The sequence below is a fragment of the Colletotrichum phormii genome (assembly GCF_030913505.1).
Source record: "Colletotrichum phormii strain CBS 102054 chromosome Unknown BDP81scaffold_25, whole genome shotgun sequence".
NCBI lineage: Eukaryota > Fungi > Ascomycota > Sordariomycetes > Glomerellales > Glomerellaceae > Colletotrichum > Colletotrichum phormii.
In genome coordinates, this window is record NW_026851467.1 from 398,593 (window position 1) to 419,108 (window position 20,516).

The window sequence follows — 20,516 nt, forward strand, 5'->3', positions numbered from 1 at the left end:
TCTCGCTTACTCGAGGCGCAGCATTTCCAGCCTACTGATGTGGATGCGAGTTCACAAGAGCTCATACAGTGAAGTTTACGTAGCTATCGTGATACGGCTCCAAGCAATGATCATAGCAATCGTATGCTCACAGGCCCGTACTGCCGGGAACCGTCAAGACGGGTATATCAACTTGAGCCAGGCGCGCCCGATGCCGACTCCGTTGGAGGTGTGCAACTGCGCAATTATGGGGCCGTCTTACGGGATCGGGTTGCAAATCGCGGCAAGGGCTCCGAAACCAACGAAGTCTGGTGTCAAGGAATGACGAGGTTTTTTGCCGGCTTCGAACTCAAGTCATCTCTCACGGACTCTCCGCGCGGACTTCGAGGTTCGGCTATTCCGTCCTGCCTCCTCGTTCTCGCAACATTCCAGAAGCTCTATCCTTGAAGCTCAGACTCGTGTTGAGATGCGTCTCCCAATCAGACCGTCGTAAACACGAGACACGTCCAAACTCTGTTCAACTTACCTTGCCGTCTCGCAAGGCAGTGTGCCGGACCTCTTCTGCTCTCTCTCAGTTGAGTGGAATGCGAATGGCTGGGCACCTCGAACAAATGAACTCTGCCAAATTAAAAACCCCGGAGCCACTTCCCCGCGTCCCTCTTCTCCAAGCTTGGGTTTCCGCTAGGGTACCTTACGGAGTAGTTCAATGATGCCCAATTCTGGGGTAACGCACTTGGTGGGACTACGTGACACCCCTAGATCCATTTTCGCTTCGCCTCGCATGAAAAAGCATCTGCCGGCTGTTCGTTTCGGGATCTGGTGGGACAAGGGACGGGTAAAGACTGGGGGAAGCTTGGAGCTCGGTTGCTCGGTCAAGCAGCAGTAGTGAAGCACGGCAGATCGGTAAAACCCCCAAACGGCAAACCCCCAAAACTGCTTCTCCAAAGGCATCTTTTGAGTTTTATTTTTTAAGTCCGACTCCGTGACCTCGGTAAGCTGGCCAACATCTTGGTATTTGGGTAGCCCCACGTTCCCCAAGGATCCAGCTCCGTATCTCGGGCTTGTCAACAGCAAAGAATCATTGTCGAACCCCCAATTTTCTCAAGAATCTACCTACGCAGCTTGTCACGTAGACATCGTCATTGTATCGCAAAAGCCTCGCCAGGTATCAGTAATCGGGAATTGGAATCGCTGTGCCAAGCTGCAGCTACTGGAGTTCGATTGAGGGTAGGGCTGAGAACATTCGGACAGTCTCTAAAATCAAGACGAAGAAACGGGAACCATGGCACTAGGTAAGATTCCCTTAATCGCGATCCTCGGCCAGATTCCCAATTGCGACCAATTGGCTGGCATTGGCTGCACTGAACACCGCCATAACCATGAACGCGCGCTCACTCGATAGCAGTCACTGCTGCAGCGCTGGCCGGCAGCATGGCCTCCAGCATGTACGTAGATGCCAAATACCACATCTCCAAGGACTTCAAGGCCATCAGAGGTCGACGAACGATGACGAAATTTGTTGAAAACTCGAGTAAGGAAAGCCGGAGCCTGTTATAAGCTTGTGCGATAGACTGACCAAGGATTCAGTCAAGAACAGCCGTGTTTCTCCCTATTACTTCTTCGAAGAAGCGGTCCAGAAGCATCCGTACGATGAAGCCATCTGGACACGAAGCGGCAGCGTGTCGTGGAAGTTGGCCTACGACCGAGTGAACCAGTATGCACAGATGTTCTTGTCGCAAGGGGTCAGGCCTGGGGACTTTGTTGCGTTTCTCATGCAAAACTCGCCCGACTTTGCGTTCGCCTGGGTTGGACTGCTTGCCATTGGCGCGGCGCCCGCCATGATTAACTACAACCTCGTGGGTAAAGCCCTTCTCGGCTGCATTGAAATCAGCACCGCCAAGCTCGTAGTCGTGGACGGAAGCCCCGAGATTGCCGCCAAGTACAACGACGTTCAGACCGAGTTGGACCTCAAAGGCGTCAAAGTCGTCAACATTGGGGAGGAGAGGGAAAGAATATACCAGATGGACCCCATTCGACCGAGAGACGAGCTCAGGAAGAAATTGACGCCAGCTGATGCAATGGCCATGTTCTACACAAGGTAAGCTCATTGAAGTCGGGTCTTGACTTATCTGACAACCGTAGTGGGACTACCGGCCTACCAAAGGCCGTCATCATGCCTGCCGCTGCGGCGGGTGGCCTTGCGTTGTCGGTGAGTATATGATGCGTTTTCTGCCTTCCTCCGGCTTGCTAATCTGCCCAGAATGACCTTGGTTTGCATCCGACAAACGGCAGGAACGAGAGATGCTACATTTGCATGGTAAGTGAATGCGCCTATACTGTGATAATCACGGTCTCTAATCAGATGGATATAGCCGTACTATCACGGGACTGGCGGTATTACCATGATATCCCAGATTTTGGTGAGAAATTCCCATCATGTGCTACTTCACCGGCGAGTCCTGGTTAACACGATATAGTCCGGTTCCACAGTCTGCATGGCGCCCAAGTTTAGTGTCTCGAACTTCTGGCAAGATGTCCGTGACTCCCACGCGACTTGGTTCGTCTACGTTGGAGAGACTCTTCGATACCTCTTGGCCTCGCCGCCCTCGCCGCGCGACAAAGACCACAATATCCATGCCGTCTTTGGCAACGGCTGCCGACCCGATGTATGGAAACGCTTCCAAGAGAGGTTCGGCATCGACACGGTCTGCGAGTTCTACAACAGCACCGAGGGCGCATTAGGGCTTCGCAACCTCTCTCGGGGAGACTTCTTCGCGAATGCTCTTGGTCACCACGGGCTTCTGCTCCGACTCAAGTACAGAAACATGGTGGTACCTGTAGAGATTGATGCGGAGACCGGTAACATCAAGCGAGATCCAAAGACTGGGCTCGCCTTGCGCGCATCATATGAGGTCGGTGGAGAGATCCTGGTTGAGCATCCAGGAGAACGAGCGTTCCCGGGCTACTTCAACAACGAGGACGCCACCAACAAGAAGTTCGTCCGCGATATCCTGAAGAAGGGAGATTGCTTCTACCGGACCGGAGACTCATTACGGCGCGATACTGAAGGCAGATGGTTCTTCCTTGACCGGTAAGTGTCAGAAATATCGCACTCCCGGCTGCACCCACTAACACACATCCAGTCTAGGTGACACGTATCGCTGGAAAGGAGAGAACGTCTCGACTGCGGAAGTCTCAGAGGTCCTTGGCAGCTATCCGGGCGTCAATGAGGCAGTCGTCTACGGCGTCCAGCTTTCCGGCCATGATGGCAAGGCTGGCGCGGCAGCCCTCGACATCGCTGCGGACCAGAAGGGGTCTTTCAACTATACCGACTTCCTCAGGTGAGTAGACTCGGCCTCAAGATTTCGCAGGCATCAAGACTGACTTGTATACAGTTTCGCCCGATCAAAGCTGCCAAGATACGCCGTGCCAGTCTTCATCCGACTCTTGAATGAGGGAACGGCGACGCACAATAACAAACAGAACAAGGTACCGCTGAAGAATGAGGGCGTTGATCCAAGCAAGATCCAAGGTGGTGATCAACTGTTGTGGATCGAGAAACACGGGAAAGGCAACACATATGTGCCATTCACTCAGGATGACTGGAACAACCTCGGTATGGGGAAGGCTAAGCTGTAATTGTTCTAGAGAGACACGTCGTGTAGATAAACGGTGTGATGAGGAGTCACACGAATGCTCAAAATGTCTAAACAGTAAGCCCATGTTACCTTGCTAAAGAGTCTTGTCAATCTCGGGGAACTTACTGAAACCGACCACTTCATGCGACAAGGCAAGTCCCGTCTATCTATCGCACGGTAGGGATACTCTGCATCAAACCAGCGACTCTAGACGCTCCGGACCGCTTGCCCTGCATTCCCGCTGGGGACGGGAGATGGACTGTCGCTCATCAACATGTCAACCAATGGAAGTCTGTGATATGAAATAGTTGGATTCAAGCTTTGCGACGGCGTCTTGTAGGATGTGACGAACCCCGCACGACGCAATCACACAGCAAGGTCTTGGTGCGCGGGGGAACACCCCTGCTCGCTTCACATGGAGATCAGCACGAAATGGGATGGCTGGGACCGAGGCCGGCAAGAGACAAACAAGATGAGGTGAACCATGGGAATCGCTTGATCTGGATGTCGCGTCCAGGGGTTCCAGTTGATATGAGCAGCGTATCCCTAGTGATGGCTGTTCATTTGGTCCACTATTCCTCTCAAGTCTGAAGTCCGCGGTTCATCGTCAATATGGCCGGCATCAAGAGAACACGCATCATTTCTGCGCTGGTCATCACTGTCATTCTGATTCTACTGTTCAAGAAGGGCGACGCGAACCCCCAAACATCACAATGGACACCCAATTCACCACCAGAGCAGCCACTGGGCAGCTCGCCCATCAATCTCGACATCCCTCCAGATCACATCGAGGTACCCATCATCGACAACAATCTCGAGTTCCAGCCGCCACCAATCCAATCGCACGTCCTCCCCGACGCACATAACCTCGCGACAGCCGACGACTTCATCCCCCACTTTGCTGCCTTGACCAGTATCAAGGGCATCTCCCAGCGGGAAGCCCGCGCATCATGTACCTGGCCAGCGGGCATGTATGTCGATTTTCAATTCTCCGACTCTCTGCCGTGGGTTATTGAAGAACGGCCGGTGCTTGAAATTGAGCTGCGCAGACGCGAGTGGCATGATTTCGTCAAAAGCGGCATGATCCCATACGCACGCGTCAAGGATCGTTTCTCCGGGCGAGGGCTGGTCATAGTCGCGGGCAACGCCGACACGGTGATGCGCGTCAAAGTGATATTGCGTCAGCTGAAGAGGCTTGGGTCGACAATCGCCATTGAGATTCACTACTGGGACACCGAGATGAACATGGGCGCTATGGCAGATCTCAATGCCCTCTATGAGCCGATATACTACAATGACTTATCCAAGGATCATAATATCGTGCATATCAAGAAGGATGGGATCTTTGGGATCAACTATCAGCTGAAGACTGCCGCACTGCTCAACTCGCGTTGGGCTGAGCCTCTGCTGCTGGACTCTGACAACATTCCCATGATCGACCCATCGATTCTCTACGACTCGATTCAGTACAGAGAATACCACTCCGTATTCTGGCCCGATATCGCTCGCACGCGTCCTCAGAACCCCGCCTGGGCCATCTTCGACACGCCATGCCGAATGGCCGAGCACGAGCAGGAAAGCGGACAACTTCTGGTAGATAAACAGCGTTTCTGGTACCATCTTCAGCTTGCCTCTTGGCTCAACAACGAGCAGGGGAAATATTACAACGAGATCCTGCTGGGCGACAAGGACATGTTCCGCTTCGCGTGGCACGCTCTGCGGACAATGTTTGGAAAGCCCAAGAAATGGGTCACGAGTGTCGGAACGGAGAATGATGGCTTCTACTGCGGGCATTCGTTCGCACAGCACCACCCAGACGATGGCCGCGTCGCCTTCCTCCATGGAGGGCTTGTCAAGACTGCATCTCTCGAAGTCATGAGGTGGAATCGGGACGTTAAGGGCGGATATCTGCGGCATTACAAGAGGGCGCTGAGCGAAGAGAGTCCCGAGGTGAATGTCAACGTCGCCATCAAATTCGATGGCGCTACATACATGCCTCAGCAATCTGAAAAGTTTGTAGCGGCTCAATGCACCGACATGTTTGATGTACAGGCTAGAGACCTGAACGAGATTCTACCTGGGGTCGAGCAGACGTTCGGCGAAATCGGTGGGTACTGGCAGTTGGATCAGGAAGATGCGACAAAGATGGGCCAATTTGGATCTTTACCTGCCAGCTGAAGTCCGAGCCGTTACGGCACGCCAAACAGAACAAACATAATCGCGAGGAAACCAGACTTGTGTGCTGCCCCTGACGATCCTCGACGGGCCGATGGCTCCCAACCTAGCGCCAGGCGCCAGCAAGGAGAGGGGGGTCAAAGACACAGAACAAAAGGACAAAGAAGGTTTAGTGTCGTTGCCGCCATCTTCTCGGGTTCAGAAACGTTCTCTTGCAGGAACACACAAAGACCAACAAGAGGAAGCAGGATGCCACTCGTTCAGCTCGCTCAGACCGAGGTTCAGAGTAAGGCTTGAAGGCTTCGAGCTTATTTTATCAGCTTGTGTCTGACCAGTCAAAGCCGGTCCGATGTCAGCAGCCCGCCTCGGACGAGGCGTGTCGAGGGCATTTCGATTGTCAGAAAAGCTTGGCATGACAAGTCAAGAGAGCGAGGCAATTGCAAGGCTGAATAAAGAAGAGGGTGTTGAGTGATTCGATCTTCATTGTAGAAAGGCACGATACTGGTATCAGATCATGAGGAATTGCTTGCGCGTCCAATCTGTCAAGCGGCAACTTGCACTCCCACTTCACGTCGATGCGTGTCCATACGTTCACGAGACACGACCAATCTAGCAGGGAGGGAACGTAACGAAAATCCCTGTACCAAAAGATCCTCTACTATTACGAGTTAGAAATAGCATCTCAATTATTGGACGATCCAGCTGGTTGGCGCGCCATCCGAGCGTTGAAAGTTTCTGAGACAGAATCGGACGACAAGAAACGTCCATCCACCTCACGAGTCACACAGGAAAACAGGCTCAACGATGGTCGTGTTCAGAGTATTAGGGTCTTCTGGGCCATCCCACCTGATGTTTCAGGGGAACTTAGCAGCCAAGCCGTGCCGTCGCGCGCTAGAAGCAGCATTGGATTAGCGTCGGGATTGTGCAGGATACGGGATGCAACGCTAAAGCAACTCTCTCCTTTGTGAGATTGCGACTCGCTCTATTACCCCTGAACAACAGTAACTCTGCTCTAACTCGGTCAAAGTCAGTTACTAGAAGGGGAAAAGTGGCCTCGCCCGTAGATCGGATCTGGATTAGACCCAGTACGGAGATGGGAGCTAAGAATGTTATGCGTCTGAACTCGCGTTCTGTTCCTGGCACATCTCTCAAGGTCGGATGATGGGTGCATCGATACGAAGCACGGCGACTGACATTGGCAGACTGCCAGACATGGTGCAAGTGAGTCCATGTCCGCACGTAATTCAAGATGAACAACTATTACCGACTATTGACGTTCATTTGCAGCAAAACTCGACAGTAATACTAACACCCCGGATAATAGAGCAAGGGAAATAATGCCTAGCAAGTGGAATCTCGACGTGGTATTAGTCGGCACACAGACCTCTTTGTTTCCTCCTGGTCAACGCCTCGCTCACCGCTGTAACAACCACCGTCTTGCCCCGGTCTGGCTGTCCAATCACCATCAACATGATTCTCGTCCGACTCTTCAAGGCTTCGTGGAGGCGGAGCAAAAGTGCACAAGGTGGCGCTCGGACTGAAGCAACTCCTACTCGGTTGACTCTGCCCAATACGAGGCTACCAACGACTGACAGCAGATGAGAAGGAGGAAAAGCAAGCCTTCACTACAACGTCGACGGCGCCGAGACGCCCCGGAACTAACCAACACGATTGGAGACTCCTCATCTCCACAGTCAGCATTCAAGCTGTACGATGGCTTCCTTTACCAAGAATAGATTCGCAGGGAAGAGAGCAGGGCCTCCCGGGCTTGGAAGCTATCTATGAGGATATAATGAACCCAATATGCCCAGTCTCAAGCACTTGGTTCATCAGGATACGCCTCATCATCTCCTTAGTCTCCAACATTCCTTCTCGATTCTATAGAATCATCCTTTCGTTCTACGACTTCAGCATCCAGTGATACACACTGCCTAGACCACTCTCTCTCAACTTCTTTTCTTCCAGGTACACAACTATTTCGAACTCATCATGCGTGTGTCAACTTTCCTCACCACCGCCCTCGCGGCCACGCCCATCATTGCCTACCCTGGCATGAAGAACACATTTGCCGAGATCCGCTCCCGCGCCGATGTAGACGGTAACGGCGCCGACGACGGTGACTCCAACGAGCTCATTGGCGATCTCATCACCCTCGACGACTCCAAGCTCACCGCCGTCGGCAGCAGCGTCAAGAAGCTCCTCACCGGTTTCGATGAGCCCGAGAGTGACGACGCCTACCCGACCGTCGGAAGATCTGGCACTCTCGCACCAAAGGGCTCCGCAGCTTGCGCTGCTGACACCTGCTGCATCTGGAAGTACATCGCCAACGATCTTCAGGGTACCTTCAGAGGCCGGTCCGGCCGTTGCACCGACTTCGCCCGTGCTGCCGTCCGCCTGGGCTTCCACGATGCCGGCGGTTGGTCCAAGGGTACCGGCAATCTTGGTGGAGCTGACGGCTCTATCATCCTTGCTTCCGAAGAGATGTCACGCGGCGAGAACCATGGTCTCGAGGAGATCGTTGCCCAGACCCAGGTCTGGTTCGACCGGTATAAGCAGTTCGGAATCGGAATGGCCGATCTCATCCAGTTCTCGGCGACCGTAGCCACTGTCGTGTAAGTCATTCGGACCCTTAGTCCTTCAATCTGAGCACAAACTGATCTCATGACAGCTGCCCCTTGGGTCCCCGCATCCGCACATACGTCGGCCGCAAGGACTCGTCCGTCCCGGCTCCTAACAACCTTCTTCCTCCCGTCACCGGCTCTGCCGACTTCTTGATCGAGCTCTTTGAGAACAAGACCATCAAGCCCCACGGTCTCACCGCACTCATCGGTGCCCACACCACCAGCCAGCAGCGCTTCGTGGACCCCAGCCGCTCCGGCGACCCGCAAGACAGCACCCCCGGTGTCTGGGACGTCAAGTTCTACAAGGAGACCCTCGGATCGGCCCCCGCTCGTGTCTTCAAGTTCGCCAGCGATGTCGTCCTCTCCAAGGACTCCCGCATCAGCGCCGAGTTCCAGGCGTTCGCCGGCCAAGGTGGGCAGTCTCACTGGAACGAGGACTACGCTCGCGAGTACATCCGTCTCTCTCTCCTTGGTGTCTTCAACATCAACGACTTGACTGAGTGCACCAAGGCCCTGCCTCCTCGTACTGGAAGCACCTTCAATGCTCCCGACCAAGCTGTTTTGGATAAGTGGCTCGCTACCAAAGACCGTCTTAACAACATTGCCGACCAGCTGAGGAACGGTGACGACATCAACGGTATGATTGCCTCTGTTATGAGCTGGCTGAAGGGAGTCTTCCACTTCAGGTGGTAAGCATCTTCTGGTTTCCATCCTGTCAAGTCTGGGACTTAGAGGCGTTCGGGTCTGTTTTTTGGTATATAAAAACCGCCGTATCCGGCAATAGTAGATACAAACCACATAATGTCTATATCTAAACCACACTTGGTTTCCATGACAGTAGCAGGCCGTTTGTCATAGTTTTACTATGCCATCGTGCTTCTCTTTGTCGACTCGTGCCCCTGTCGGCTGAGAAGGAGATATTATGATGGTCCTTTGTCTACATTGAAGTTGTAGCACTGTCTTTGGCCAGACACACGTGTTCCTGGCTCTAATCAGCCGGGACTTGCGTTTGGATCAAGCTAGCGCTCTGTCCCCCGCAACCTAGGCACACGTTACCCTCGTGTAGTCGAAACGTCTGGTGCGTGCCCCCATCGTGACCCGCTCCAACTCCACAAACGCACAACTCGTCTCCCACCAGCTTTCTTCAGCGAAACTGCAGCGCGCTCACAGCATCCAGAACATCGTACGATGCTTCAGGATCACTAGCCCTGGTGGTCTAGCGGTATGATTCTTCCTTAGGGCTTCAACAAGACTTTCGACTCTTAACAGCCAGGTTGGAAGAGGTCCCAGGTTCGAATCCTGGCCAGGGCCTAACCTTTTGCTTCAGCATGCTTCTCCCGCAGCCATGTGGGCTTTTTTGCTCACGGTATCAGTTATCAGAGCTTTTGGGCTATCTAGACAGATTTCCAGCCTGTATCTCGGACAGACGCATCAATATGAGTAATTTCTACCATTTAAACCTATAACGCTACACAATCTTGATACAAAACTTGAACAAAAGTAATTTGCAATATTCCAGATCCTAATTTCTTGCAATAGGCATATGCCATGCCTATCATGGTGTCATGATCACTTAGGAACACAGACGCAATTGGCCGATTTGTTCCCTGTACACGAGGATCCGCCGCGTTTCTGTGGGACTCTTGATCAGAAATGACACCTACGAAGAGTAGAAATGCCAAGAAGGCTTGATGATTACTGCTTACCATTCCTTGCTTGCCGCAAACATCATTACAAATTGCAACGGAGTCGCAACCTTCTCCGGGCGTCTGAGGTAACGCATTCGCGAAGTAGTCAAGAGCCATCAACAGAGTAGCGTACGGAATGGTCTTCATGTTCGTTGTAAAGGTGCTGAACCAGATCAAAATGATCATTACTATGCGAACTGGGACTTTAGTCGGCTCTTTTCGAGGCGGATGGTCTGATCGTAGATCTTAGAGTTGTGGAATACTAAGCATTGTTTTCATTGGGAAGCTAAGTGAGTATTTAACCAAGTTCCATACTCGCGTCCACGTAGACGGTCAGAAAGCGAAAGCGGTATTCAGCGCAGTCATGCAGACCACCTCATGTCATGTTTCGGAAGGCGGGTTGACTCATGTTGTGCAGACGACAGGCCATCGATTGATTCGTGCCCCGGACTTTCCTGTGTCGTCTCAAGAAGTGAAACAAGCTCGAAGTTCACCTCGTATTCTAGAAAGCTTAAGATCACCGGTGATCCAAACTGCCGGAAATCTGCCACACCAGTAATGACCTGGCATCTCAATTGTCGCCCTAGTATATTTGCACTTGGTTTGACTTGAACACTGAGAGCCTTTGTAGGGCTGTAATTGTTTGAAGATGTCGCCGGTCATCCGCACAGGTCGAGATTCAGTGGATTCGGATTTGTCTCCCTCCCTTTCAGAAAAGGCTGCTGTTGAATCTCTTGAATCATGTGCAGAATTGATTACTACTTGGTTGTTTTGGATGAACCGATGAATCTGCGAATACCCATGGGGTCGAATATCCACCAGCCCGAGCCTACGAGGACTTCTGGCCCTTTTGAGGCTTCCAAATTCAAGGCTGACTACTGTACTAGTCCACGAACAAACTACTTGCGTTCTACTTAATTAGGTATCATGCGTTGGCACAAGAGGAAATTGGAGAGGGAGAGATAGTTCGATGTATGAGAGGGCAAGTTGAGGTTTTGGAGCAATGTAGAGTCAATAACATTAGCAAGAGTCAATACCCGACTTTAATCGCCATTCCGATAAAAGGCTCAGCATGGAAGTTCAAATCCATAGAGGTTTCTAAAACCTCGTGCCTCCGTCAGTGCCGTGAGCAAAGGTTATTGTTGGTATTACAGGCGTGGTACATTTCCTCATGAGGGTGTATCTTCGGCAACAATCACGTCGATGTCCGTGATAATTGCTGTTGTTCTTGTTCTTCCTATTTACATTGTGGGCAGGGGCCGATCGAAGTAGGTGGGGACGGCCTGGGTGGTTGCCCCACCTTAACCGGCCGTGATGACTAAGCCGGTTGTCCCACTTCGCCCAGGGCAGGCGCCAGCCAGCCCACGATACCTGCCCATTGCTCCTTATCACCCTTGCCGTTCCGACAGTTATATTTCGAGCTCTATGAAATTGTCTCAACTTGAATGGAACCAGCCTAGTGCTTATACGAGGGAAAGTATGAGAATGGTAGGATTCCACTCGCTGCCTGCATATCTGGAACTCCGGACATGATGTGAGCTGCATTTGTTTTCTCGTGTTCGCTAGTTATTCGTTACGAAAGTCCCATCTTAAACGCTCAACTAGCAAGTTGCCGGCCAACAGTGACCCAATCGGCTGAGGCATCGTGATGACTGACATGAACGGCCTAGTCTCGCGATGTTGAAGTCCAATACGTGCCCCTACCTTTTCCAGTTGGCGAGGCCGGATGGGTTGGGGTCTTGGAGGAGGGAGGCCTTGTGGTTGAGGTCTGGAGATCCGACCTACTCGTAAGGCAGTCTCTTTTCCTCGTGGTATCTATCTTCTCCTTCCTTACAGCATTCTTAGGATATGGAAACCAAGGTCCAGGAGGCGCACGGCGCGTCCATCTTCAACGGTACTGTCGATGTTGAAGGCATTCCCGCCACCCCTGAGGTTACCACAGCCTTCTACAACGAAGCCCAGAACCGTCAAAACGCAAAGCGATCCCTTGAGAAGAGAATACGTTACACATTCCATGTCCTTAATCTCGAAAATCACTAGCAAAACACTAACTATGTGATGTTAAAGGCTCCCCATTGCTTCGAGAAATGGGGTAAAGTAGATGGCTTCCAGGTCAACACTGGCGTGAACAATTTGCGCGCCGTCAACGGAGGTTGCAAGGTCAGAGCCCGCCAGTGTATTCGCACTCAGTGTGTCGGTGAAGCAGCAATCGCTCTTTGCAACGACAACTATTACGATCTCGAGGTCTCATGCGGTCACGTTGCCGATCTTGCGCAGGCTATCGCCCACGACTGCATCTGGGTGGACATCTGCTTTGACCCAAAGCAGCCAGCCCATACTTGCAAGACGTGGTCCGCTGGCCAGAACTTTGACGGCAGCCACAACGTGATTGTAGGCAACTGTGGTGCTGTCAGCTCTAGTGGCCAGCCTGTCAAGGCTTAGAGATTCTGTGAGAGCCATCATGCCATAGCAGATTACCTCAGTACACGAGCTTCACTAGCAAACGTTTCAAGCCTGTAGAATATTCTTTCCAGCCGCTTTGATCCTTTCTTAAATACCTAGATACATCACCGCAAAAGTACGATATAGAGAAACATCTACTGTTTGCAGACCCAACAAGTAAGGTACTCAGTCAGCTTATGATCCAACTAGGCGACTCTGGCATCTCCGGTGATTGAGGCACAGTTTGCCTCAAAGTCAAATGCCGGGCCTCTTATCTCTAGTACGCAAGGATCCAGATAGGACATCGGGCCAGCTCGTAGACGTCAACAGGGGCTCGTCTTTCTAGTCGGCAGACTACCCTTCTAATTCGTGACCCCGGTATGATCAAAAGTTCCTTAACTCTAGATACTGTAATGGTCTTGAAGTAGTTTTGGCAGTTGTTGCGCATCTGTTTGAGATCATTATGCCTTACGAATGGCATGTAATCGCATTGCGTCTGACCTTGCATCTGACTTGGTTGCCAGAAAGCCCCTTTTGGGAATGTTGAACGTTCCTCGGGGACTTCGGGGCCCGCGCTCCGTGGGGTGCCGGATTTCCGGTCGAGATCTTGTCGTGCAAATCCGTGTGGGTCAAATGCGAATCTGGAGTTGAACATTTGCAGAGCATGCACAGTCAATTCTAAGTCTCATATGTTCCTGCAGGAACTTTTGTTAATCGATGACATTGGCAACGAGGCAGTGTTAGGTTGACTCCTGCCGGTGAGGACCTCGGTTTCAACTGGGTTCGATGTCGGACCACCCAACGTGGCACGGGGATCATCATCTCTGGCATTACAGTAAAGTTTTGATATGGGGCACTAGGTACTATGACCTGGGCGTGATGAAAGAAGCACGAAGACCAGATCTACCTGCGTCAAACGACTCACGAGGTTATCGTGAAGGCAAGGTCCCCGGATTCCAGCTCGTGCAGGAGTTGGTTCGTCTTCACTGAATAGCACAAGTTGGTAATAATTATATGCGCAAAAGTGCGTATCGTCTAATTTTATCTATTCTGTGACTGGAGTTACATAGCATCTCAAGTGACCCTTGAACAACGCAAGTCCAACATCAATCCAGTCGAAAGTCATCGTCCTTTGTCCCGTCTAAGCTCAGGTCGAAGCGACGGAAGAGGTTTGCGTACGCAAGATACAACTCGCACCATGCCAAGTTGATTCCGAGACAGCTGCGCGGTCCCTTGGAGAACGGAACAAAGTAACGATCAAGCCTCTGTTTCGCAGCCTCGTCTGCTATAAGCCATCGCTCCGGGATGTACTGATCAGGGTTCTCAAATGCCCATGGATGTTGCATGGGAAACAGGACCCCCATGCTCACAATCGTCTAGGAGTTATGTCAATTTTCTGGTTATTGCATCCTCTGTATTAGGTCGGAACTCACATTTCCTGGGACTTCTGCTCCGTCAATCTTTGCTCCATGAGGAGGCACGAGCCTAGAATTTTCAGATGTGGTTGTTGGTGCCATCCGCAGTGCTTCCTTGATGACCGATGTCTGCCTTCATGCTAGCTTCATTCAAAAATGGTGGCGAGATACTCACCAAATGAGGCAGTTTCTCCAGCTGCTGTGCTGTTGGTGTAGGGCCTTTCAATTCCGGCCATACTTCCTTCAGCTCTGCCTTCAACCTCGCGTACTTCTCGGGGTGCTTGCACAAGTGATAGGTGCCAAGTGTCATAGTTGCTCCGGTTGTATCCGTGCCGGCGATGACAAGAGCAATAGCCTCTTCCATCAAGGAGGCACGAGAAGGCGGAGGCCTGGACATGCTGTAGTTCTCTGGATCTGCGAGGGCGCCGTAGATGATTGGGATCTCATCTGGACTGGGATTCCCGACGTTGGCCCTGATGTTGTCAATTTGTTCCGCGAACATCTGGCAGGAAGATACTTGTTAGCCGGAGTTCTCACGGATTTAGATGTCCATTGTTATAGGGAAAAGATAGCGGACGCACGTTTATCATCTGCGCGAATGCCACGCCGCTCTTGAAGAACGTAAGGCCAACCCAATCAGGCACCCAGAGGATGAGCTGTCTCACTAGCCAGAAGTGCTTGAACACCATGAACCAAGCGACGATACTTTCCATGGACTCCAAAATCGGGCTATGGAAGTCTTCGTGCTCGAAACAAGCTGCCGATTTTCCAAAACAGATGGACGTGATTGTCTCCAGGCCAATGCACCGAAAGGCGAGACTCATGTTGACAGAAACGCCCCTTTCGTAATGTTTGACCAAGTTTGAACAGAACTTGTCAATCTGAACGCACGATCAGCGAAGAATCCTACGGGTGTACATAGGATATGCTTGCATTTTCTTGGATAAGTTGCTCTCGGTTGTAAACAGAACTCTTGGAGAAGAATGGATGGAGGATGTCCTTGCGATTCTTGTTGTCTTGGTGTTTGACAAAGGTGACGGTGGCGCCGTCGCCGCCTAGAAGAGCGTATATGAACGGATCTTTGTCGAACTTGGTGCGATAGATTCCAGAGTATGCGTCAGGATGGTTGAAGTGAAGCTATCGCCATGAGTGACCATGCGTTCAACGAGTCATCAGATTTGCCTACCCGGTTCGGCCCAATTCTAACGATGTCGCCTGTACACAGAGGTCAGAAGAATCAACGACCGCAGAGTCGATTGTAACTACCATATCTGGCATGTAGATCGATACAAATATGATGCATCGACCTATTGACAATAGTCTGCTGATATGTCGACCACCAGCTACTGGCTGCGGCTAGTCGTGGTCCTGGGAACTTGGAGAGTGGGTGGAAATAAACGTTGCGAATGCACTCTGCAAGCCAAAACAAGACCCAAAGGCTGGTAGCAAATATGATACCAGACTTCAGAGCGTCCAGCGCGAGATTGGTATGGTTCCAAGTCACTGTAAGATGATGTATGATGGTGTTTGATCAGAGTGTCCCAACAGAAAAGCTCAAGAAGCAAGATAGCACAATGCGGTAGCAATAGGCGGACCGAAATCCAATAATTCAGCTATATATGAGAGCTCCCCAGCGTTAGGAAGTAAAGTAAGGTCTGAAATATTTCCTATCAGGGACGATTCGTTGTAAACGGAATACAAGCCCCCCCTACGATACTACGTTGGAAGCCATGTAAACAAAAGTACCTGGCAGTGGTGGCCCAAGCCTGCTTATCGGCCACCCCTACGTTTCGGGTCACGTCCAAGAAACTCAAATGTTGCTATTCTGCAAGATCCATTCCATTTTAATATGACTTTGGCATGGGTCTCTGGCCCCTGCAAGACTCTATGGTACGCTGTTCCGTAGTTTAGCCATGCCTTTGACGACCTCACTTCTAGCTCATGGCTCAGTGGCCTACGGTCGTAAGGGTCCTGGTGGCACATGAGCTTGAGGATATAAGAGGGTCAAAATTCAACTACTGACGGTAATGGCCTTTCATGCAACACTACACAACAGATTAAGAAAACGAAATTATCAAATCACCAAAATGCCTTCGTCAAAGCTGAGCGTATCCTCTGTCAACGGTAAGCTCACCGCCCACCGTCGTATCACTCCATATTACACTTTTCTCATACTCTTACAGGGAGCATTTGCGCCCCGGAGGATCTGAAAGATGTCTCACAGATTGCTTACGCCTACGACTGGCTCCACGATGCTCCTTATTTGGATCCCAAGACATCTCTGCTCCCGTTGGCCGGCTACGAGCGGCTTCAACAATGCCGTACTCCTTCTACTGATGGAGAAGACGAGCCTACTGATGTTAATGGGTTCGATATCTTTCCCGTTCGAGCCGGTCTGCCTTGGCCGACGGCACTTCCCAAGGCATGCCAGAGCCGCCACTGGGAGGCCGGACTGAGAATCTCTTCAGAGCTCCTGGAGATTTTCAGCACTGATTCCAGCATGTTCACCGCCGTCAAGCTTAATGGCAGGTCGTTTGCCAGAATTGCGTCTCACGAACTTTTATTGCCGGAAGAGGACCGGTTCACCAAGTTTGCCACGTACCTGTTCCCTGAGGCAGACAAGGAGAGAACTCGCCTTCTCGCAGCCACTATTGTGTTCATTGTCATCTTTGATGGTAAGTGACGATGCATAACTGTATGTACTTCAGGATCACTGAACTGTCTCACAGACTCATGGGAGATGCATAGCGAGAACAAGGTACACATCCCATCCCCGGAACAATACCAGATCCTTGCACTGAGTGAGTATTGACCTTGGATTTTAGCTTGGCGTGGTTCGTGATGACTTTCTGCGCCGCCTGGAGTCCAACGGAGAGAAAGAAAAGTCCAAGTCCGAACTGCAGTCCCTCATCGGTTACGTTGTGGACGGTCTCAAAAGTCACGACAAGATCGCTGGCAACGGAGGCCAGGAGGTCATTGACCGACTCGCGGACTTTTGTCGACACGTCCCGCCCCAGTCAAACTTTGCCAGCCTGGCAGACTACTTATCCTACCGCAACATTAATGCGGGTGTCCCGTAAGTTCAACATTCGATATCATGTCCTTTCAAGTGCCGCGCACTTCTCTCTATTACAAAAGACCCGACCCGCATCTAACAATCAATTGTTTGCAAGGTATATCTTGGCATGTGTGAAGTTCTCGCTAGAGTCCGATGTTGAAATTGAGGACCCCAAGATGGCCAGGATCCTCCGTCTTGTAAGCAACCACGTGTCGCTAGTCAACGACCTGGCATCTTTCGACAAGGAGCTGAAGGCGCTTGAGGATGGCAAGGTCTGTTACATGATCAACGCGGTCGACGTCGTGCGTCGTCTGCTTGGTTTAGCTACCTATTCTGCCGCCAAGGCCGTCACTTACAGCGTGCAGCTCGAAGTGGAGGCGCAGATGGAGGAGGAGCTGGAAAGGCTTGCCAAAGAAAGAATCTTGCCCCCCAAGGAGGAGCAGTTCGTTTCCGCTGCGTTGACCATGACGGCGGGGAACCTGTTCTACTCGGCTGTAACTTCCAGATATGGTGGTGAGGCTGCCAAGATTGATGTCTAACGACAGACATGGTCCCAAAGGCGATTGCGGAGCGCGTATGAGTCGGGGAGTTACATCGGTCCAAATATAGGCTTTTGAGATATGTATACAATGCAACGGTTCTGCGTGGATATGCAGGGTCATCAGTGCTACAGTACCAAATGTGCCTCCCAAGGATCTATCCTATCTCCCCCTACGCGTGGCTGTGAAACTACACAACTCTATAGGATTATTTCGTTACCGACAATCCCCGAGCGAATCATGAAGTGTCTATATCATAATGTCGTGATTCGTCTCTAATCGGCAACTAACAACTTGGCGCGCGCTTCTTGCACGGACACGAAAACTGCGTAATGTCTTTTCCAACCCTGCTTCTTACTCCTTTTCAAGTGCTTTCGAGCCACTGGCTCTCAGCCTGCCTATTTTTTTTTATTCGTGGTGTCTGTCGTCGGTATGCTCCCAGCCTCAGGAATATCCCTGCAGTCAACTTCCTTGCAACTGTGAATCGTTGGAACAAGGTCCTCCAAGTGTTGTCAACTCACGCTCAGAGGAACTTGTTAGAAGCACATAGGAAGCTTGGTAAGTCTTTAGATCAAGCTTAAATGTTGTATACTTGTTGAAGCTAATCAATGTAGGTCCCATCGTCCGTATCACCCACAATGAAGTCTCGATTGCAGATCCGGCAGCTATCCCCATCATCTTTGACAACGAACAGAGATTCGTCAAGGTAAGCCCGCATCTTGCAAAGACCTTCTGCGCTTCAAACCCATCAACACGAACAAGACAGACTGGTATTACATGTTTGGGTTTCCAACACCAGACGACGCCAACCTCTTCTCGGTAATCGATGCAGTCGAACATAAGCGCCTGAAGCGCAATGTCGCCTCAGCCTTCTCCATGTCTGCAACCTCCACGAAACATCTCTCCAGCTTGGCACGGGCTGTTAGTGCCATGCTAAGGAGGGGCCCCAGTCCCCGCGGTTTGCCGCTGCGCGCTGGGGTGGATTAGCTATACGCTAATCAAACCCTTAACAACGCACATTTTCCCCTCGAATCGAGCCGACGATTATTCAACCTAACGAGCCGCCGTCGACTCGAATTCGCCTTCCGCAGGCTAGACGAAGTCTTCCTGGTAGGGCAGGGAGCAGAGGTTCCATCTAGCCTCCCGAAGGAGACGGGCGACTTTCTTTCCCGGCGCAAGTGGCGCTTCCGGGCCCAAATTGAACATCACCGACCGACTTTTCGACTTCGCTCTCTCAGCACCTTTGCCCCTTAAACGATCGAAGACTCCCTCGAAGAGACGAAACGACCATTGGGTAGCGATGTATAGCCACGGCTATATACAGCTATGCTCGTTACAGAACCTAACAGCAAGCCCTACAACCTAGTCTTACGAGGTTTTGCCCCTTGTGGTTTCCCTTGTGGCGGTATTACCTATTACGATATACTCCGGACGGTTACTGGAACGTTGTGTAAACCAGAAGCCTGCGGGCTCTGGGTCGAAGGATAGGAGATACTGGCGGAATCGCGTTCTAGGGACGACCATAGCACTGTCTCGGGCAAGCCAGCGGCACCCAGAGACAGGTTAAACACATAGTTGCCTTTGGGCACGATTTGGAGGACGAGCTGGACTGTATCTAGTGATAGCTATAGGCCTACGGCCCTCCACGCCATATACCCTTCGGGAGGTCTGCCGCAAGGGCGGCTGCGCCCTTGCCGCTACGGCGTTAAAATACAACAACAACAACAATTCTCCATGTCTGCCCTCATGGCCTTGGAAGATTTTGTCGACTCGACCGTGACGCTCTTCATCCAGTGCATGGATGAGCTCGCCATATCGCCTCCAGTCCCGCCGTCACAGCTCAAGGACCCGATCAACATGGCGGAGTGGTTCCAGTGGTACGCCTTTGACGTGGTAGGCGAGCTGAGCTTCTCGCGCCGTCTCGGTTTCCTCGACAGCAAGTCCGATGTGGGCAACATGAAAAAAGTGCTCGACAGCTTCATCCAGTACGCATCCACCGTAGCCATGATGCCAGAACTGCACAAATTCCTTCTCGGAAACCCCTTGGTGGCCTACTTCCTGAGCTCTCCGGCGCTTGTCATCTCGGACGTCACCAAGCAGGAGATAGACAGGCGTGAAGCGGATCCAGATGCAGTGCACGTCGACATCATGGATAAGATCATCCAGTCTCAGAAGAGGATTGGACCTCAGGAGTTTCCGCACAGCGAAATCTTCCAGCATGCCGTGGTCAACCTATCCGGTGGCTCGGACACGACCGGCATCGCCATGGACTCCCTGATTTACCACCTCCTCAAGAACCAGCCGGCCTACGAAAAGCTGCAGGCCGAGATAGACCAAGCCGCGGTCAAAGGGAACCTATAGGACCCGCCAAAGTACAGCGAAACAAATCACCAAGCCATGCCATACCTCGCGGCATGTATTAAAGAAGCCTTCCGCATCCACCCACCCGTCACCACCACCCTTCCGCGCCATGTGCCGCCTGGCGGAGCGTACATCTGCGGCCGCTTCTTTCCGGGCGGCACCAGAGTGAGTGTCTCGCCCTTCGTCGTGGCAAGAGACAAGACCCTCTTTGGGGAAGATTCGGATGCGTTTCGACCGGAGCGTTGGCTCGAGTGTTCACCGGAAAGAGCCTTTGAGATGGAAAATGGTTGTCTGCATGTAAGTTGCTCCCCTAACATTGGTTCCTTTCTCGGCCCAATTCACTTCTAACTGCGACATAGTTCTCTCATGGCGCACGTATCTGTCTAGGACGCCACATTGCCGTCATGGAGATATGGAAAGTCATGGCTGCGCTACTAAGACGTTTCCGCTTGCTGCCCCGGACGAAGAATGGGGTTTGCGCACGTATAACTTGCCAAAGCCAAAGTCCCTCAACGTCTGGATATTTCGTAGAGAATAATACAGCGTCTTGATCTGTTGAACAGCGATCAAGAGCACCACGATCAATGGCAATGTTTCTAA

General features: G+C 51.7%; 8 protein-coding genes and 1 non-coding gene across 9 annotated transcripts; 8 read left to right on the top strand and 1 right to left on the bottom strand.

Annotated features, from left to right (window-relative positions):
- Positions 1 to 1,261: 1,261 nt before the first annotated feature.
- On the top strand, positions 1,262 to 3,618 carry BDP81DRAFT_398745 (AMP-binding enzyme; the record flags this gene model as incomplete). Its single annotated transcript, XM_060588499.1, has 9 exons — positions 1,262 to 1,271; positions 1,385 to 1,510; positions 1,567 to 2,077; positions 2,122 to 2,188; positions 2,240 to 2,296; positions 2,352 to 2,399; positions 2,457 to 3,070; positions 3,123 to 3,320; positions 3,375 to 3,618. The coding sequence occupies 9 exons, from the start codon at positions 1,262 to 1,264 to the stop codon at positions 3,616 to 3,618; spliced, it is 1,875 nt and encodes a 624-aa protein (XP_060440221.1).
- A 611-nt stretch (positions 3,619 to 4,229) lies between these two features.
- Positions 4,230 to 5,795, top strand: BDP81DRAFT_330645 (family 71 glycosyltransferase; the record flags this gene model as incomplete). The annotated part of the gene is made up of 1 exon (XM_060585428.1): positions 4,230 to 5,795. The coding sequence occupies one exon, from the start codon at positions 4,230 to 4,232 to the stop codon at positions 5,793 to 5,795; it is 1,566 nt and encodes a 521-aa protein (XP_060440222.1).
- A 1,986-nt stretch (positions 5,796 to 7,781) lies between these two features.
- BDP81DRAFT_464782 (peroxidase) lies at positions 7,782 to 9,106 on the top strand (the record flags this gene model as incomplete). The annotated part of the gene is made up of 2 exons (XM_060594195.1): positions 7,782 to 8,404; positions 8,461 to 9,106. 2 exons carry the CDS (start codon positions 7,782 to 7,784, stop codon positions 9,104 to 9,106), a joined length of 1,269 nt encoding a protein of 422 aa, XP_060440223.1.
- A 512-nt stretch (positions 9,107 to 9,618) lies between these two features.
- Positions 9,619 to 9,724, top strand: BDP81DRAFT_t305. Its single transcript has one exon. It is a non-coding gene; the product is annotated as a tRNA-Pro (tRNA).
- A 1,531-nt stretch (positions 9,725 to 11,255) lies between these two features.
- On the top strand, positions 11,256 to 12,731 carry BDP81DRAFT_475151 (uncharacterized protein). Its single transcript, XM_060594726.1, has 4 exons — positions 11,256 to 11,589; positions 11,772 to 11,888; positions 11,947 to 12,117; positions 12,169 to 12,731. Exons 1-4 carry the CDS (start codon positions 11,416 to 11,418, stop codon positions 12,541 to 12,543), a joined length of 837 nt encoding a protein of 278 aa, XP_060440224.1. The 5' UTR covers positions 11,256 to 11,415; the 3' UTR covers positions 12,544 to 12,731.
- A 918-nt stretch (positions 12,732 to 13,649) lies between these two features.
- BDP81DRAFT_330655 (cytochrome P450) lies at positions 13,650 to 15,411 on the bottom strand (the record flags this gene model as incomplete). Its single annotated transcript, XM_060585430.1, has 7 exons — positions 13,650 to 13,919; positions 13,977 to 14,087; positions 14,134 to 14,460; positions 14,540 to 14,830; positions 14,877 to 15,095; positions 15,145 to 15,173; positions 15,222 to 15,411. Coding segments are annotated over 7 exons (1,437 nt in total), but the record flags the coding sequence as incomplete, so codon positions are not given.
- A 634-nt stretch (positions 15,412 to 16,045) lies between these two features.
- Positions 16,046 to 17,555, top strand: BDP81DRAFT_464784 (isoprenoid synthase domain-containing protein; the record flags this gene model as incomplete). The annotated part of the gene is made up of 5 exons (XM_060594196.1): positions 16,046 to 16,082; positions 16,349 to 16,633; positions 16,688 to 16,716; positions 16,784 to 17,034; positions 17,132 to 17,555. 5 exons carry the CDS (start codon positions 16,046 to 16,048, stop codon positions 17,553 to 17,555), a joined length of 1,026 nt encoding a protein of 341 aa, XP_060440226.1.
- A 332-nt stretch (positions 17,556 to 17,887) lies between these two features.
- On the top strand, positions 17,888 to 18,542 carry BDP81DRAFT_453852 (uncharacterized protein; the record flags this gene model as incomplete). The annotated part of the gene is made up of 4 exons (XM_060592869.1): positions 17,888 to 18,113; positions 18,157 to 18,165; positions 18,212 to 18,261; positions 18,318 to 18,542. The coding sequence occupies 4 exons, from the start codon at positions 17,888 to 17,890 to the stop codon at positions 18,540 to 18,542; spliced, it is 510 nt and encodes a 169-aa protein (XP_060440227.1).
- Positions 18,543 to 19,259: 717 nt separating this feature from the next.
- BDP81DRAFT_438130 (cytochrome P450) lies at positions 19,260 to 20,025 on the top strand. Its single transcript, XM_060591293.1, has one exon. The coding sequence runs from the start codon at positions 19,290 to 19,292 to the stop codon at positions 19,914 to 19,916; it is 627 nt and encodes a 208-aa protein (XP_060440228.1). The 5' UTR covers positions 19,260 to 19,289; the 3' UTR covers positions 19,917 to 20,025.
- Positions 20,026 to 20,516: the final 491 nt, after the last annotated feature.

What these genes read in the sequence shown, in the direction of transcription:
- BDP81DRAFT_475151 (XM_060594726.1), top strand. Translation starts at nt 11,416, where the DNA reads ATGACTAAGCCGGTTGTCCCACTTCGCCCAGGGCAGGCGCCAGCCAGC. An exon ending in TCTGGAGATCCGACCTACTC is followed by an intron (nt 11,889 to 11,946) that starts GTAAGGCAGTCT and finishes CAGCATTCTTAG; the next exon opens with GATATGGAAACCAAGGTCCA. An exon ending in GAATACGTTACACATTCCAT is followed by an intron (nt 12,118 to 12,168) that starts GTCCTTAATCTC and finishes GTGATGTTAAAG; the next exon opens with GCTCCCCATTGCTTCGAGAA.
- BDP81DRAFT_438130 (XM_060591293.1), top strand. Translation starts at nt 19,290, where the DNA reads ATGTCTGCCCTCATGGCCTTGGAAGATTTTGTCGACTCGACCGTGACG.